The sequence below is a fragment of the Pelophylax lessonae genome, assembly GCF_965119305.1.
Source record: "Pelophylax lessonae genome assembly, chromosome: 7".
Taxonomy (NCBI): Eukaryota; Metazoa; Chordata; class Amphibia; order Anura; family Ranidae; genus Pelophylax; species Pelophylax lessonae.
The window spans coordinates 142,911,718-142,927,054 of record NC_138774.1 but is presented as its reverse complement, the minus strand read 5'-3'; the positions used below and the strand labels follow the sequence as shown (position 1 = coordinate 142,927,054).

The 15,337-nt window shown below is 40.0% G+C and overlaps 1 protein-coding gene across 7 annotated transcripts in view; it reads right to left on the bottom strand.

Annotated features, from left to right (window-relative positions):
* MTMR1 (myotubularin related protein 1) overlaps positions 1-15,337 on the bottom strand; it is a 210,753-nt gene that overhangs the window by 57,547 nt on the left and 137,869 nt on the right. For all 7 annotated transcript variants that reach the window (XM_082263732.1, XM_082263733.1, XM_082263736.1 and 4 more), the window contains 5 exons: positions 14,267-14,374; positions 13,422-13,523; positions 5,355-5,438; positions 1,519-1,668; positions 323-511 (listed from right to left, as the gene is read on the bottom strand). In XM_082263732.1, coding sequence (XP_082119858.1) covers positions 323-511; positions 1,519-1,668; positions 5,355-5,438; positions 13,422-13,523; positions 14,267-14,374 — 633 coding nt within the window. The remainder of the gene's footprint in view (positions 1-322; positions 512-1,518; positions 1,669-5,354; positions 5,439-13,421; positions 13,524-14,266; positions 14,375-15,337) is intronic.

Here is a 15,337-nt window from a genome sequence, read left to right as displayed (position 1 = left end):
GGGAAAACGGTCAGGAAGGATTAATGGCAGGATAGAACCAGGAGCTCCGCCGAGACACGTCCTGTCTTGCTCACATCCGGACACGCCCCCCCCACGTACACACAGTTAATCCATGTATGGGGAGTAAATACCTTTTCCCACTCATTATTCCCTGATTCTGATTCTCTAGGCTTGAAAATCCAGTTGCATGCAATGACCCATACTGGGCCATAAGGCTATAGGAATTATTTGCCAAATGTACGACCTTAATTCATCCCTTTTAAATTATAGAGCTAGAAGTGCAGCAACTACTTTATTCTAGCAAAGAAAACTCTGAACTTACCTTGTTCGTGTCAGCAACACTGTTCTGCCTGGCATCAAAGATAATAAGCTTGTGCGATTGGGCATTGGCATCCATTATAGTCTGTAAATACTTTTCATCTTCTTTACATCGTTTATCATTGGGCCCAACTAAAGGCTGGCTACAGCGAGTTATTGTAGCCTGACTTTCAGGGTGGATCCAGGACAACACCTGCAAGCAAAAGTGGTTTTAAAATTGCTACTGTAAATTAAGTTCACCATGAATAACCTTTTCCCCAAGCCACCTCCTGCATGGCGTTTTAGAAAGCTCCTAGGATAGGTGGAGACACTGCTATGCACCTTGGTTCTCATACATCAAAGGTAGGAAGGTTGGATGCTTTAGTTACCCCATGAACAACCACCACTGACTGAAGCCGATTTCATTTATCCCAGCATCTCCCTACAGCTTTCTTTTGGACAGCCAATCACATTTCTAGTTCAACTATACATCATCTCAAACGTGAAGTACAGTGCAAAGAAAAAGTATTTACCCCTTCCTGATTTTTTATTTTTTGGCACACTTAAATGATTCAGATCAAACAAATTTTAATATTACAAAAAGACAACCTGAGTAAATACAAAATGCAGTTTTTACATGCCGATTTAATTCATTATGGGGAAAAAAGCAGTCTAAACCTGCTTGGACCTATGTGAAAAAGGTAATTGCCCTCCCCCTTGCTAAATGATGAATGAACTGAGCTTAACCCCATTTATTTGGAAAGCAGAGCTAAATTTCGCTTGCCACACCCATGCCTCATTACTGCCAGACCTGTTGAATCAAGAAATTCTGTAAATAAAAGCTGTCTGAAAAAGTCAAGCACATTAAACGATCATGCCACGAACTAAAGAAATTCAAGAACAGGTGAGAAACAAAGTGACTGACATGTATCAGCCTGGAAAGGGTTACAAAGCCATTTCTAAGGCTTTTGGATTTCAGCAAACCACAGCAAAAGCCATTATCTACAAAAAACTTGAAACAGTGATGAACCTTTTCAGGAGTGGCTGGCATACCAAAATCACTCCAAGGAGCATGATGATGGCTCATCCAAGAGAATAAAAGAACCCAGAACAATATCTAAAGAACTGCAGGCCTCACTTGATGATCTGTATCATTTAAAGTGTGACAATTATTCAAAAACTTTTTTAGAGCACTTTATTATCTGCTAGCTCTCAGCTCACCGGAATACGTCCTTTCGCTCTAAAAGCTGCCACTCTGGCCAAGTCATCATCTGCTACACTTGTCGGTACAACAAAGACAGCTGGATAGGTGTCACACAGCTCATAATTACTGTTTATCTTGGTGATCTTCCAGCTCTCATTGGGCAACCCCTGCACAAGAAAAAGGTAAAACAAAGAATTACTTTTCATTCATATTTACAGAAATGTATTCGTCTTAAAATGTATTGATTGAATGTGGAGGTTCACCTTATTCCCTTATATATAATATTAAAAACCATAAAATCACAAATTGATGAATTTCAGTACATTCTGTGCTTGGTTTGTAATATTTGTTGTGCACTCTTGTGACATATTTTCAGCCAACAGCAGACTAAAGCCCACTCACAGCTGACGTCACTCTGCCGGTCCAGGCTGCCAAAAAATCCTTGGATTGGCAGCTGGCTCAGCCTCTCAGCGAACCGCTGGGAGACGGAACCAGCCGCTTCCGCCCCCTCTACAGCCTGTCACTCCAGTGAGCACTGGAGGGGCACAGGAGAAAGCCAGTGACTAACAGTCTTCAATCGCTCAGTTCTGGGTGTAGAGCAGGCAGGGGACAGCTGAAGCTGGGATCGATGGTACAGTCATCTAGGAGAGAATGTTTATTTTTTTGTATTCCCACCCTTCTCTTTCAGGCTCCGTTCACATGTAGGCGTTTTGGGGCGTTTTTGGGGCGTTTTTCTGCTCTAGGATCAGCTCTCAAAACGCCCAACAAGACAAATCCTATTCATTTCAATGGCCCCTGTTCACATCTGAGCGTTTTGAAGCTGTATACAAAACGCCCAACGCTCAAAAAAGTACATGAGCTTCTTTTTGGGCAGATTACAGGCGTTTTCCATTGATCTCTATTGAATCTAAAAACGCCTGCACAAAAATCGCGGTAAAAATCGCGGTAAAATCGCGGTAAAAAACGCCGCAAAAATCGCGGTAAAATCGCGGTAAAAAAACGCGCGAAAAACGCTACGCTCAGGTGTGAATGTAGCCTTAAACTCTTTGCAATTTTATGCTGAGGAACATTATTTAGAAATTGTTTGAAAATTTTTAGACGCAGCTTTTCAGATTGGTTACTTCTGACACACTTTGATACTCTAAGATGCTCTTTCTATACCCTGTCATGGTACTGAGCTGTTGCCAATTAACCTAATTAGTTGCAAAAATATTCTTCTAGCTCTTCCTTGTTAGTACCAGTTACTTAGCCAGCTTTTTGTTGTCCTGTTCCCACTTTGAGACATGTTGCTGCCACCAATTTGTTAAAATTACCTTGTCTTTCCTAAAATGGTACATTTTCTCAGTTTAAACATTTCATATGCTTTCTATTTTTCTATTGTGAATACAATATGGGCTTATAAGATTTGCAAATTGTTACATTCTGTTTTTATGTAGATTTTAGAGAGTGTCCCAACTTTTTTGGAATTGGATCGTACATCAAAGACAGCTGGAATGTCACATTGCTCCTTGCAGCAAGAGATAGATCATTATTATAAGTACTTTGTTGCTACAAGAGTGCATTAGGGACTTGGACCAATACTCTCAAAGTACAAAATTAAGAAAAAAAGCAGTTTGATAAAATGTATTAGAAATCAGATTTCACAAATAATTCCCAGGTTCCAACAAACACTTAAAATGCTTTGAATGACTCTTTTACTGTGTGAACATCAAACCTTAACCCCTTCACACCTAAGGGTAAAACAAATCGAAATGCTGTCATCCATTGAGGCTGATGGCTTGTACAGTAGTTCTAAATTAACTTTGATGGCACTGGTGATGCTGTCCTAGTCCATTGAACTTCCTGCTCTCAGGTAACTGCCTGCCCATATGAGGTACAAGCATACAGCTATGCTGAGAATCTGCAGTAGCCTGAGATTGCACCCACAATCTGCTGGCTCCTTAGAAAAAAAATAAAAGCTAAATGCACAGCTTTTTACCTGCAAAAAAAAAAAAAAAAAAAAATTTGCATTTTTTTTTAAAAGGGGAACTCATCCTTTAACTGTCGAAAGGGGAATGTCATAAGCTCAAGGCTATTGTGGCCCTGCAGTCAAATAAGGGAAAGATATGCTGCAGATTAAGGGCTGGGATCAGGGGTCAATGAGGAACTACATTGGTACAGAAATCATATAAAATACTTTCCAGCTGCTTGAATCACTTATTTTAGGGAGAAATAGCAGGTTATATACAAGGAAAAACATGCTCATAGCTGCAATTTTTAACTCTGATCATCAGTTTAGTGCACTAAATACATGAAATAGTAAACATTATTTTAAAAACGTGTATATATATATATATATATATATATATATATATATATATATATATATATATATATACACACACACACACACACGAACTTTGATGGCATCCCAGTCTTAGTCCGTAAGGTTTAATATTGTGTTGGCCGCCCCTTTGCAGCTATAACAGCTTCAACTATTTTGTTTGGGAAGGCTGTCCACAAGGCTTAGGAGTGTGTCTATGGGAATGTTTGACCGTTCTTCCAGAAGTGCATTTGTGAGGTCAGGCACTGATGTTGGAGAGAAGGCCTGCCTCGCAGTCTCCACTCTAATTCATCCCAAAGGTGTTCTTTCCGATTGAGGTCAGGACTCTCTGCAGGCCAGTCAAGTTCCTCCAACCCAAACTCAGTCATTCATGTCTTTATAGACCTTGATTTGTGCATTCCCATAGACACACTCCTAAACCCTGTGGACAGCCTTCCCAGAAGAGTTGAAACTGTTATAGCTGCAAAGAGTGGGCCAACTTAATATTGAACCCTACAGACTAAGAGACTGGGATGCCATTAAAGTTTGTGTGTGTAAAGGCAGGCATCCCCATACTTTTGGTAATAGTGTGTGTCTGTGTGTGTGGTGTGTAGTGGGTGGTGTGTGTGTGTGTGTGTGTGTGTGTGTGTGTGTGTGTGTGTGTGTGTATATATATATATATATATATATTTTACAAACGCACATATATGATACCCATTACAAGTACCATGAATTAGATATATAGCTATAAAACTAAATTATAATTTGTCTGTGTGTGGTGTGTATATATATATATATATATAATGTTTTACAAACACATATATATGATACCTATTACAAGTATTATGAATCAGATATATAGCTATAAAACTAAATTATAATTTGTCTGTGTGTGGTGTGTAGCGTGTGGTGTGTATATATATATATATATATATATATAATGTTTTACAAACACACATATATGATACCTATTACAAGTACCATGAATCAGATATATAGCTATAAAACTAAATTATAATTTGTCTGTGTGTGGTGTGTAGCATGTGGTGTGTGTGTGTATATATATATATGTTTTACAAACACACATATATGATACCTATTACAAGTACCATGAATTAGATATATAGGTATAAAACTAAATTATAATTTGTCTGTGTGTGGTGTGTAGCGTGTGGTGTGTGTGTGTGTGTGTGTGTGTATATATAGGTTTTACAAACACATATATATGATACCTATTACAAGTACCATGAATTAGATATATAGCTATAAAACTAAATTATAATTTGTCTGTGTGTGGTGTGTAGCGTGTGGTGTGTGTATATATATGTTTTACAAACACACATATATGATACCTATTACAAGTACCATGAATCAGATATATAGCTATAAAACTAAATTATAATTTGTCTGTGTGTGGTGTGTGTGTATATATATATATATATATATATATATATGTTTTACAAACACACATATATGATACCTATTATCCTATGAATCAGGTATATAGCTATAAAACTAAATTATAATTTGGCTAAATATATTACACTATACCTGTCTCTTGTATTCTGTTGCTGGATCATACACTTTCCAGCCATCCACAGAGAATTTTTCTTTGTAACTAACTGCAAATAAAGGCTAAAAGAAAAAGACAACATGGGTTAAGGAAAAACATTCTAATAAATGGATTGGACATGCTGTTATTTGCAGGGTACGTAAAAGGCATTGCACTTGGAAGCCCCTGAACTCTGACCTGGCACCTGCTGCAGTCCAAGCTGTCCGCAGTTCTCAGCTGTAAGCTAGCTCATGTGCTTACCCTATAGAAAGGCGTCATAAGGTAACTGCTCCTTATGGGGTGAACCAAAATAGAGCATTCAGTATCCAGCTCTGAGCCAAAGGGTCAGTGAGAACATTTCACCTCCAACCACCACTAGGAATACTTGCCCAAGAAGAACCCAGACAATGAGAGGAATAAAAATATTAGATCCTTGTGAGGATGAATCTCTTCTGACAAAACAGAGCTCAGACAGAACTCTTCTCTGTTCGTTAGAATACAAATCACACAATCTAAGCAACAGCAGCAAATCACACAAAGATTTTTATCAGATGCAGCAAATAGGAGTACATTTAAAGGCTGAATTCACCTTTGTGAACATGTTATGCCAGTATTTAGGGTGTAACATGTTCATAAGCACCCCTCTTGTGTGACAGCGTACAGAGCAGTATAAGTGTCTGTCAGAAGTCTGACATTGTATACAGGATCAACTTATAGTTGCCATGCTTTGCAGGCTCCAACAGAAAAAAAAAAAAAAAGACTGACATTTTTTGTTCCTACAAAAAAATATGTGCATTTATTACTTTTTCCTTAAAGATTAACGATGTCTTTATACTTGAAGGACAAATTAACGTTTAGAGCAGATTTCCAGGCACAAAACTCTCACAAAAACCTCAAAGGATACAAATCCACCATTTATGCACCAAATGAATCTGCAAACACAGTAATTACTAGGCCTGCACGATATTGGAAAAAAAATATATTGCAATATTTTTTTTAACGATATATATTGCGATATTGAGGGACCCGTCAATCCAGCCTTTGACCATACAGGGTTAATATATGTTACTGTAGGGAATGGGATTCAGTGCACACTGCAGCCTTGTACCATAGGGGTAATGCTACTGACACTGTAGGGATTGGGAAGGATGATGGGAATGGAAATCATGAAGCATGCAGGCAGCCTTCTAAATTTTAATTGCAGATACAGGGTACTGGGCAGGTTAGGGTTAATAATGGTACTCAAATCAATTACCCAGTCTCAGTGACAGTCAGTGACGGTGTGGAATCGGATCGGATTATTCAGTCTTTCTCACAGTGGTGGTAGGAGGCTGGAGCGGTGGATTAGGAGCCGGGAAAGGATCACAGCACAGCCGCATATACTGACTCACTCGTGCACTGCAGCCCACACGTTCAGGGAGTGTCACTCTCCGCCCTAGTTTTCTCAATGGCACATTCAGGGAACCAATCACGCCGTGAGTAGCGGCACAGCGAAGCAATCAGGTGTGCAGGCACGCGTGATTGGTAAGCTGTGCAGCTGCTCACGGCGCGCTGCTCACCGCTGAAGTGGGATGGATGTCTGTGAGTTCTCCTCCGAGTCCCGACTTCTCCCTGCCTAACGGAAGTCTATGAGTCCTCCTCCGAGTCCCTTCCCCCTGCCTATGCAAATGCCTATGCAAAATATCGTGACCTCGATGACATGAATATCGCCTACGGCCGCAGAACGATAGTTGATATCATATCGACTATCGTTCAGCCGTAGTAATTACCTTGTAAAAGTAGCACGGGCATCATCATTGTGTTGTACAGAGCCTGTGCAGAGAGGGGAGCAGAGCTGTGGGAGGAACCCATCAGGTCAACACACTACAGAACATGGGCAAAAAACTACAGAAGGGGGCGGACACAAGACCAGTCACCGTGCAGAAGGAAATAGAGCAGCAGGGATAGGTCTTTTTAGCAGGAAGCTCCTGCACAAAAGCTTCACAGTGGATTACTGCACAGATCTGAATCAAAATACACAAAGCACACGGGAATCAAGTATGAATACACATTCCTCAATTACCTATTCTGGATTTTGGCTTTTGGTAAACCCTGTCCCAGCCCCTCTTCCCTAGCCCCCAAAATTTTTCTAAACTAAACCTCCACCCAGGTGCTGCCTGAACATTAAAGTGTTTGTAAAGGCTGAAGGTTTTTTACCTATGCATGAAGGTAAAAAACCTTCATTGTGCAGCTCCCCCCTCAGCCCCTCTCAGCAGCAGCCGCTCACTGACGCAGGGAAACTGGAGCTACAGAACCACATGACTGGACCAGACTTTAACCACTTCAATACCGGGCACTATCACCCCCTTTCTACCCAGGTCAATTTTAAGCTCTGTCACATGTTGAATGACAATTGCACGGTCATGCAACACTGTATCCATAAGACATTTTTATCATTTTTATCATTTTTCACACACATAGAGCTTTCTTTTGGTGGTAATTAATCACTACTGGGTTTTTTATCTTTTGCTAAATAAATGAAATACGACAGAAAACTTTGTAAAAAGAGAAAAAAAAAAAAAAAAAAAAAAAAACAACATACGTTTTTCTAAGTTTTTGACAAAATTTTGAAAATCTTTTTTCATAAATTTAGGTCAAAATGTATTCTGCTACATTTCTTTGGTAAAAAATAACCCAAATCTGTGTATATTATTTCGTCTGTAGGAACGCTAGTCAACAAACTACGGTATATAGATCTGAAAATTAATAAATTCTGATGTACTGACGGCCTCATTTCTTGAGGCCTGAACATGCCAGGACAGTACAAATATCCTAAAATGACCCCTTTTTGGAAAGTAGACAGTCCAAGGTATTTTGTAAGAGGCAAGGCAAGGCAAGTTTGAAGTTGTAATTTTTTGGTCATAAAAACTTGGAAAATAAGATGGTCACTGTATTTAAAAAAAAAAAAAATAAAAAATAATTTCATAATTTTTATTGATTTTTTTTTTCTTTTTACTGATTGTGACCAGAGCAATACATTGTTAACATAGTAACACTGTACTACTTTGGGGAGGAAATCAGGCTTTCCTCTTTTTTTTTTTAAAACAATATAAATGCATATACCAATGCCATCGGTATAAGCAACCATTTTTACTAAATGAAACAAGTTCATTCAGTGTCTTTTGTTGTGATTAGCTGTGATTGGTCAAAGCTAATCACATGGTACAGTTGGACTGTGTTTGGCCTGTCTGTACCATGTGTTCACTGTGACCAATCACAGCTAGCAACACAATTGTATACAATAGATGGCATGAAAGGAAGCCATCCATTGTTTACAAGTGATCTGCTGTGATTGGTCACAGGGATCACATAACACTGGCAGCGGGCCGATGCAGTGATCAGTCAGGGATCACATAACACTGGCAGCGGGTCGGTGCAGTGATCAGTCATCGGCTGTGTCCAGTGGACACAGCCGGTGACAGATCGCGCTGCTGTGCAGGCCCCGCGAGAATCGCGTTCTGGGAGGACGTCATATGATGTCCTCCCAGAAACACAGAGGGAAAGTGTTAAAAAGTACAAAAAAACTTTTATGCAGGATAGGTGGGAGGATGGGAGGGAACATTTTTAGGAATAGTAAAAGTTAGCAGTATCTTCCAATTTAAGTTAATAGAATTCCCATCATAGACAGTTGTCATAGAACATGTGTCCCAATTGAAGGATTTCCCCTCATTTCCTGCTCTGGTGAAAACTCTAAAAACCATATAGATTTTGTAGAAATAGTACCAGACACACCTCACTGGTCCATACAGCTTACATAATTTTATGGATAACAAATGGACAAAAACACTCCTTATGTAGTACTCCCATTCTAGTGGAGCTTAAGCTGGCCATACATGGATCAAAATTTGGCAGGGACAACTTGTGTATACCCACCGTGTCAGGTTTTTCATCAACCATCAGTGTCGCTGGCAACACTGATCAGGCTCTCTGCCGGCAGAATACAATAGCACAGTGAGAAGGATTCCCACATCCACTTTGAATGTGTAAATGGGGGAATGGTATTTTTTTTTTCCATTCAACTCACTGGTTGAAAAAAAAAAAAAAAAAAATGAACCACGTATGGGCTATCTTAAAGGCCATACACACGGGCCGAGTACTGGGTGGCATCAACTGGTTCAATAAAAACTGTCTAAAATTTGGCCGGTACAGCAACCAGTTCAGCCAGCTTCTGTCGAATGGACATGATCAAAAAAGGTCTGCCAATCAGCATCTGATCAGCAATTTCAGCCAATGAATGGGAGCACTGACCGGTGTGTTCTGACGGGGGGTTAAAGTCCCCCTGTCAAAACACAAAAGGTCAGCGCGGTGATCACTGTACTAACATTGTATAGTTAGTACAGCAGCTCCCTCTGTATTCTCTGATGTGTGTGAGTGTGCATGTGTTTATGTCAATAGTAAATTGTATATCCCTGTATGTTGTGAGCGTTAAAGTGCCCACCTAAAAGTTTTTTTAAACTACTGACACTCCCTGCTGATACCACTGCTTGTGGAAGAGAATTCCACATCCTTACCGCTCTGACAGTAAAGAACCCTCTACGAAGTTTAGGGTTAAACAGCTTCTCTTCCAAATTCAGTGAATGGCCACGTGTCTTTTTAAACTCCCATTCATGAGGTGAGGAAAAGTTTTTCCCTATGCCAAGTTCACCAATACAGTATTTTTTCCCTATGCCAAGTTCACCAGTACAGTATTTGTACAGTGCTTTCAAAACCCCTCTCAAGCATCTCCTCTCCAGAGTGAAGAAGTTCAATGCTTGTAGTCTTTCCCCATACCTGAGATCTTCTAGTCCTTTATTAGCTTTGTTGCCCTTCTCTGGACTCTCTCCAGTTCAAGCACATCCTTCTTAGACGGATGCCCAGAACTGAACTGTATACTCAAGATCCGGCCAGACCAGGGTCTTGTAGAGTGGGAGAATGATCAATTTATCTCTGGAGTGAATCCCCTTATTAATGCATGCTAATATTCTGTTGGCTTTGCTTGCAGCAGCTTGGCATCTATCATCTACTAGGACTCTCAGGTCCTTTTGCATCCTAGATTCCCCCAGAGGTTCTCCCTTTAGCGAGTAACTTGCGGTCGTATTTCTAACACCCAAATGTATTCCTTTACATTTTTAAACATTAAACCTCATTTACCATGTAGTTACCCAATTTTTTTTTTTTTAAGTCTTTTGTAAGGTTTCAACATCCTGTGCAGAAGTTATGGCCCTGCTTAACTTGGGATCATCTGCAAATATTGAGATTGAGCTGTTTATCCCATCCTTTATATTGTTTTTAGTAAATTAAACAGAATTGGTCCCAAGACAGATCCTCGGGGGACCCCTCTTACCACATCGGACCATTCAGAGTACTCGCTATGTATCGCCACCCTTTGAACCCGCCCCTGTAGTCAGTTTTCAGTCCAGGTACTTACCCTATGGTGCCTGAAAAAAAACCAATAGTGTGTACTAGACTTTAGTCCTATGTTCTGGTTTAGATTTTAGGAGAAATGGGCCCAACTATTTAATGGCTAAACTGATTTGAATGAATCACTTCTTACATAAGTTTTGTGTTTGTCAGATAACACTATTGTATTCTGTAGGCAGTTTGACAGGAAAAGCACTGACAATGGGAGAAAGTCTAATCTAAGGAGGATCCATCAAGGGGTCAAAACACAAGTATTGGTCTGATATTACATCTGAGTTTAAGTAATAGGAAACAGATTATATTTAGGTGGGGTTACATGTTCCTAAAATTCATAATTTTTCAGCCACAACATAGCCCATCAAATTTGTGAGCAAATACTTTTGTCAGTGTGCAAAGAAATGGAGTCATCACATGGATTCTAGTGAGCTCCCAACATAATTATACCATATTCCTGGCAGAAATCAGAAGCGGCTCAAGCTAAGCAGATCTGACAGTTTTTACTTAGACGTCCTGATCCTGTTATGGAAGATATATATGACTATGTGAGGAAAGAATCCAAACAGTTCAACAATTCATCATGTTTTAAGCACATGAAAAAAAAATAAACCTTTCAGAATATTTTTTTCTAAAACTTAAAAAGGCACATACAACATCAGGTAAATAAGTGGGGGCTGTCTGCAAGTTCTGTTAGAGTTGAAAAACAATGATACGGCTATTCAGAATTTCATGTTTTACAGTATTATGCTTGTTTTATCACCTCAAGGTAGGATGTCAAACTTCCCCAAAGCAGCCACTGACAGATCAGCTAAGGTTATTTCTGATATGTTATTAGGAGTGCCAACACATTTTACATTACTCTTGCTCTTCATTTTGCTTAAAGTAAATCTGCACCCAGATCAGGCACACCATGGGATTTACACATTCAGAGAGAGCTGTAAAAACACTTTAAAACAAACCCTCACATACCTCTGCAGCCATGGGCATTGTGCAGAAATTTATTTCCAAATAAATCTTCACTAGAAAGCAGATCTTGGCCAGCTTTCTAAGGTAAACAAATACAGATGTTCCTACACGGTTATGACTCTTTTACACTAGTGTCAGCCCTAGGTGGTTGACTGGCAGGTGGGAGGCAATATGCTGCCACCTCACCACCTGTTTTAAACAGCCCACACCACTGCATGCATTGAAGGCAGTTGTGGCACAGCCCCTTTCACTTGAATAGGTCCGTACTCAGCATCAGCACTGCCTACTAAACTCAACGGGGGGGGGGGGGGGAGGGGAGGGATTACATTTTTTGCCTTGGCAAAAGAGTGAGTATTGCTTTTAAACGCTGAACTCCAGGAATTACCCATTTTTAAACTTAGATTGGGCCTGCTTGGTTATATACAATTATCCATGTATTACATCTGGAGAGCTGCTGGGATCTGAAATTTCCAGGAGCAGTCTGTGCTACAAACAATCAGTGCTGTCCTTTTCCTTGGGCTGCTGAAGCAACTTTCCTCTGTACAATGAAAACAGGGGGTTGCTTGTTTCCATATTTCCACTATTCAGCAAATGTCTTGTATTTTTTTTCAATGAATACAAGACATTTGCCCATTAAATGAGGTGATAACTGACATCATCAATGCCTCCTCTCTGCACCGTTCAATAGGAGAGCGTTTTACATTCATTGAAAAAAATACAAAACGTTTGCTGAATGGCTGAAGTACAGGAGCAGGCAACTCCCTGATTACAAACCGCAAGTGTACAGATAGCAAGTCATTCCCGCAGCACTCAATACAGGGCATTGCTGATTGTAAAACAGTGACTTTTAGCATCCCCAATGACAGTCCAGATAGAAGAACATCACATAACCAAGCTGGTGAAATGTAAGGGCCCTTTCACATGGGCTGTCTGATCAGGTCCACCTGTCAGTTTTTCAGGCGGATCTGATCTGGTCCTCTATTCACCTCTATGGAGTGGCATATGTTAGCCATGACATGTCCGCTGACATCCAACGCTAACGGATCCTACCTACAAAAAGCAGATGGGATGGTGGTCCCTATTTCCATCCGTCTGGCAGATGGGATATGATTAGTTTTCACCCGATCTCCCCATACAGGCGAGCGGGACTGTGTCCCATCTCCGCTCTGCATAGTGAGCGAAGACAGACCTGTTATTCGACTGCTCAGCGGGGATCAGGAGAGCAACCCCAGCTGAGCAAGCAGATCCAACAAAATAGTGGTGCCTGCGTGAAAAAAAATGGATAATTCCCGGAGTTCAGCTTTTTTTGCAGCTTAAGAAGAATTTAAAGCCAAACTTTAGCAAGATATAAAAGATACGAATGAATGTGACTATGTAATAATCAATACATCATTAAATAGGTACATACCTGGTATCAGCCTCTTGCAGTTCCTGTGTAGTAGAACTGGAGTGTAAAATTAAGAGGCAGCACAAGGAGGCAAACATCTAGTGGCAGAAAAATCTCCGTACTGAACCTAAAATACTTTTTAGCTGGGGTAATGTTTTAATGGCCATGGTCACTCTGGGCACAGGTTCACTTTAAGCTTAAAGGTATCCCTGAACATAAGTAAAGTTTGGTGCTTCACAAAAAAAAAAAAAAAAAAAAAGATAAAAAGGTTACTTACAAGTTCACTTGAAACTGGAAAGGCATGCCTTATAAGATTTTCAAATATTTCCAGCTTGCTCTGCTCTTCCTGTTTGTAGGCTAGCCGTAAGTTCCTCATATCCTTTCAAGAGATAAAGAATAAGCTTACAAGATGTTTAACTTTGGGGATAACCTGAACAATCATCAGTGAAGTGTAGCAATGCCAAAAATCAGTGGAAGTTGAAAAATGTCCCTGCTTTTAGGTCTTTCTTTAAAAACAATACAGGCTTTGGTTTTGAAGGGAAACAGTCAGTCAGGCATTTCCTAGTAAACTAATACAGTAAGCACATAGAACAATGGCTTAATTTGTGCTCTCCATGTTGCTCTGATCAGACCTTCTGCACAGGCTTTCCATTTGGTGCTCTCCTTAGCTGGTACATCCAATCAGGGAGACCATATAGCATACCAAGTGCCACCCTGTCAACGTCTGCTGTGGCACAGCGCAGCACAACTCAACCCTTGGCGGAATAGGAGATACCTAGTGGAAAGTAAGAAATGCACACCGGTCTCCTTTTCTACAGCAATGCACCTCTCCAAAAAAAAAAAAAAAGGCCTTAAAATCTTAAAAAAAACACTGTCCAGCCTGTTGCTTGGACATGACAAGTTAAGGAAAAAGCAGTGCAATGCGTTAAACAGCGTATTTAAGGAAAACACAGCACAGCACACAATAATGTGTCAGTTGTGGTGTGAATGGGCTTTAAGTGCCCCTGACTGTTAATCAGAGCTCAGTAGGTAAATTGGGTATTTATGGTATGCTTAAATATGTGACAGTACAGAACAAATTTTGAAATGCAATAAATAAATAAATAATGCAACAGTAATTACCTTGCATACTATTTCTATACCACAAGAATTGTTCCCTTGACTCTGAACTCCTATTTTCTCCACCCTGCTGATTACACCCAGGGGGACATCCAAGATGAAAGGTGGATCCTGGAAGAGAAGGAAAACAGGATGGTTCATACTGGTGAGCACTATGCATACATGGATTAGAAAGGAATATGAATTGTAAAAATGAGCACGCTCACTATACAATCACATATTACAAGGGGCCTTTATGTCTCGTTTAACTGAACATAAAAAGGTATGAAATAACCTACAATTAATCAATTTTAAAGGGGTCTGCCCAGTCAAAGATTATTTTTCTGATACAGGTTTTTATTTTCTTTTAATTAGAAAAGTTTATTTGGCTGTTTTCTAGGAATAAATAAATGGCATAAAAACAATTGCCTAATCAAATCTGTGTGTAGACATATTTGAAAAAAAAATAAAAAATATGCAATTTTTTACTTACCATAGTCTAATTTCTCTGATTTTCATTGACGGACACAGCTCCTGATCATCTTAATCATTGGGTTATACTGCCCCCTACAGGAGTAGGACACTAGGCAGAAAAAAAAAAAAAAGAGAGACTATATGCCTATGGGCAGTCTCAGGAGGTATACTCCCCCTCTCTACTGTAAGTACTCAGTTTTGTTAAAAGCAGTGTCAAAAGAATTACAACTCCACAGAGAGGTGAGTGCTGTGTCCATCAATGAACATCAGAGAAATGGATTTTACGGTAAGTCAAAAATCTTTTTCTCTTTCGTACATTGACGGACACAGCTCCTGATCTTCTTAACCATTGGGAGGTCCCAAAGCAGTGTCAAACATGAGGGGTGGGAACAGCAAGAAAAAATTCAGAAGGCTAAACCATACCCAACCAGGTAACAGGAGCTCAACCCAAGAAAAGGAGCCCACCTGGAAACTTTACACCTCCCAAGAGGGAACAGGTTTTCTAAACCGCAGCCTGCAAAACCTTGCGGACAAAAGAAGCATCCAAAGATGCCAAACACATCCATTTCATAGAATTTGGTGAAAGTGCATCGACGACCAGGTGGCCGCCTTGCAAACCTG